We start from the raw sequence: 1,223 nt of genomic DNA, 5'->3' as shown, positions 1-1,223 counted from the left end.
CTGGGAGCCTCCAGCAGCTCTGGGGACACTCGTGGCCCACCGTGAGCCAAACGCTGCGATTCACGTGCAATGAGGAGCCGACATGGGCCCTGCCGGGGAGCCGTGCCTGGGACTGGCCATCTTCAGGACCAAACTGCACAGAGACACTTCGGTGGGGGAGCACAGCCCAGACCCACCTTCTTGTTGTTGGAGAAGACATACAGGGCAAGGGGCTTCTCCCGACAGTTGATGAACTCAATGGCTTCATCTACGCTCTTCACAGTCAGAATGGGAAGGACCGGCCCAAAGATTTCCTCCTCCATCACCTTTGACTCCGGAGAAACGTCGGTGAGGATAGTCGGTGCTGAGGCAAACAGGAGGGCAGGAGATGGCGTGAGCAGGACAGAAGGCACAGTCCGTCACAGGGCCTCGTCCTTGGCACTGCCTGCATGCGACACACACCAGGCAAGCCACAGACACACGCGGCCCCCCAGAGGCCCCTGACACCAGCAGAAGGTCCCACCCTCCACCTCCCCTCCCCAACAGCTGCCAGAAGCACCTATGAAGCAGGAGGCCTCATCAACCTCTCCCCCGTGAGCTATCTTCTGCCCTTCCAGCAGGCCCAGGATCCTCTGGAAGTGACGCTTGTTGACGATCCTTTCGTAATCCGGAGACGACTTCACATCTTCCCCATAGAATTCCTGCCAAGGGGCACAACAGAAACAAAGTGCTCAGCAGACCGGCACAACAGCCACAGCTCCAGCAACTCAGACCTCAGCTGTAACAGGGACAACTCCCACCGCGCGAGGAACTCCACGCTCACCTGCAGAGTCACCTTGATGTTCTCCACCACCTTGCTCTGGATGGACGGGTCGCACAGGATGTAGTCGGGAGCAATGCAGGTTTGCCCACAGTTCATGTACTTCCCCCACGTTATCCGCCTGCAGGGAAAAGGAGATGGTTTCTCCATGCTCAGTCCCTTCCAAACCCCATAGCCCGGCCGACAGTGCCCGACTGACACCTGCGCTCTGGGGACAATGGCCCACCGAGAGCTTGCAACAGCCTGACCTGCAGGCGACGGCCAGGTCGCAGTCCTTGTCGATGTAGCAGGGGCTCTTCCCGCCCAGCTCCAGGGTGACGGGCGTCAGGTGCTTGGCGGCCGCTGCCATCACGATTTTGCCCACTGTGGAGTTGCCGGTGTAGAGGATGTGATCGAATCTCTGTGTCAGCAGCGCTGTTGTCTC

The 1,223-nt window shown here is 59.6% G+C and overlaps 1 protein-coding gene across 1 annotated transcript; it reads right to left on the bottom strand.

The window, feature by feature from the left end:
• Nucleotides 1-176: 176 nt before the first annotated feature.
• Nucleotides 177-1,217, bottom strand: LOC104627394 (fatty aldehyde dehydrogenase-like; the record flags this gene model as incomplete). Its single annotated transcript, XM_010295593.1, has 4 exons — nucleotides 1,048-1,217; nucleotides 803-920; nucleotides 539-680; nucleotides 177-343 (listed from the first exon to the last, which is right to left on the bottom strand). Coding segments are annotated over exons 1-4 (528 nt in total), but the record flags the coding sequence as incomplete, so codon positions are not given.
• Nucleotides 1,218-1,223: the final 6 nt, after the last annotated feature.

The sequence above is a fragment of the Phaethon lepturus genome, unplaced genomic scaffold (assembly GCF_000687285.1).
Source record: "Phaethon lepturus isolate BGI_N335 unplaced genomic scaffold, ASM68728v1 C13563664, whole genome shotgun sequence".
NCBI classification, from domain to species: domain Eukaryota; kingdom Metazoa; phylum Chordata; class Aves; order Phaethontiformes; family Phaethontidae; genus Phaethon; species Phaethon lepturus.
Note: the sequence above shows the minus strand (reverse complement) of the source record. Positions and strands in the feature narration are given on the sequence as shown.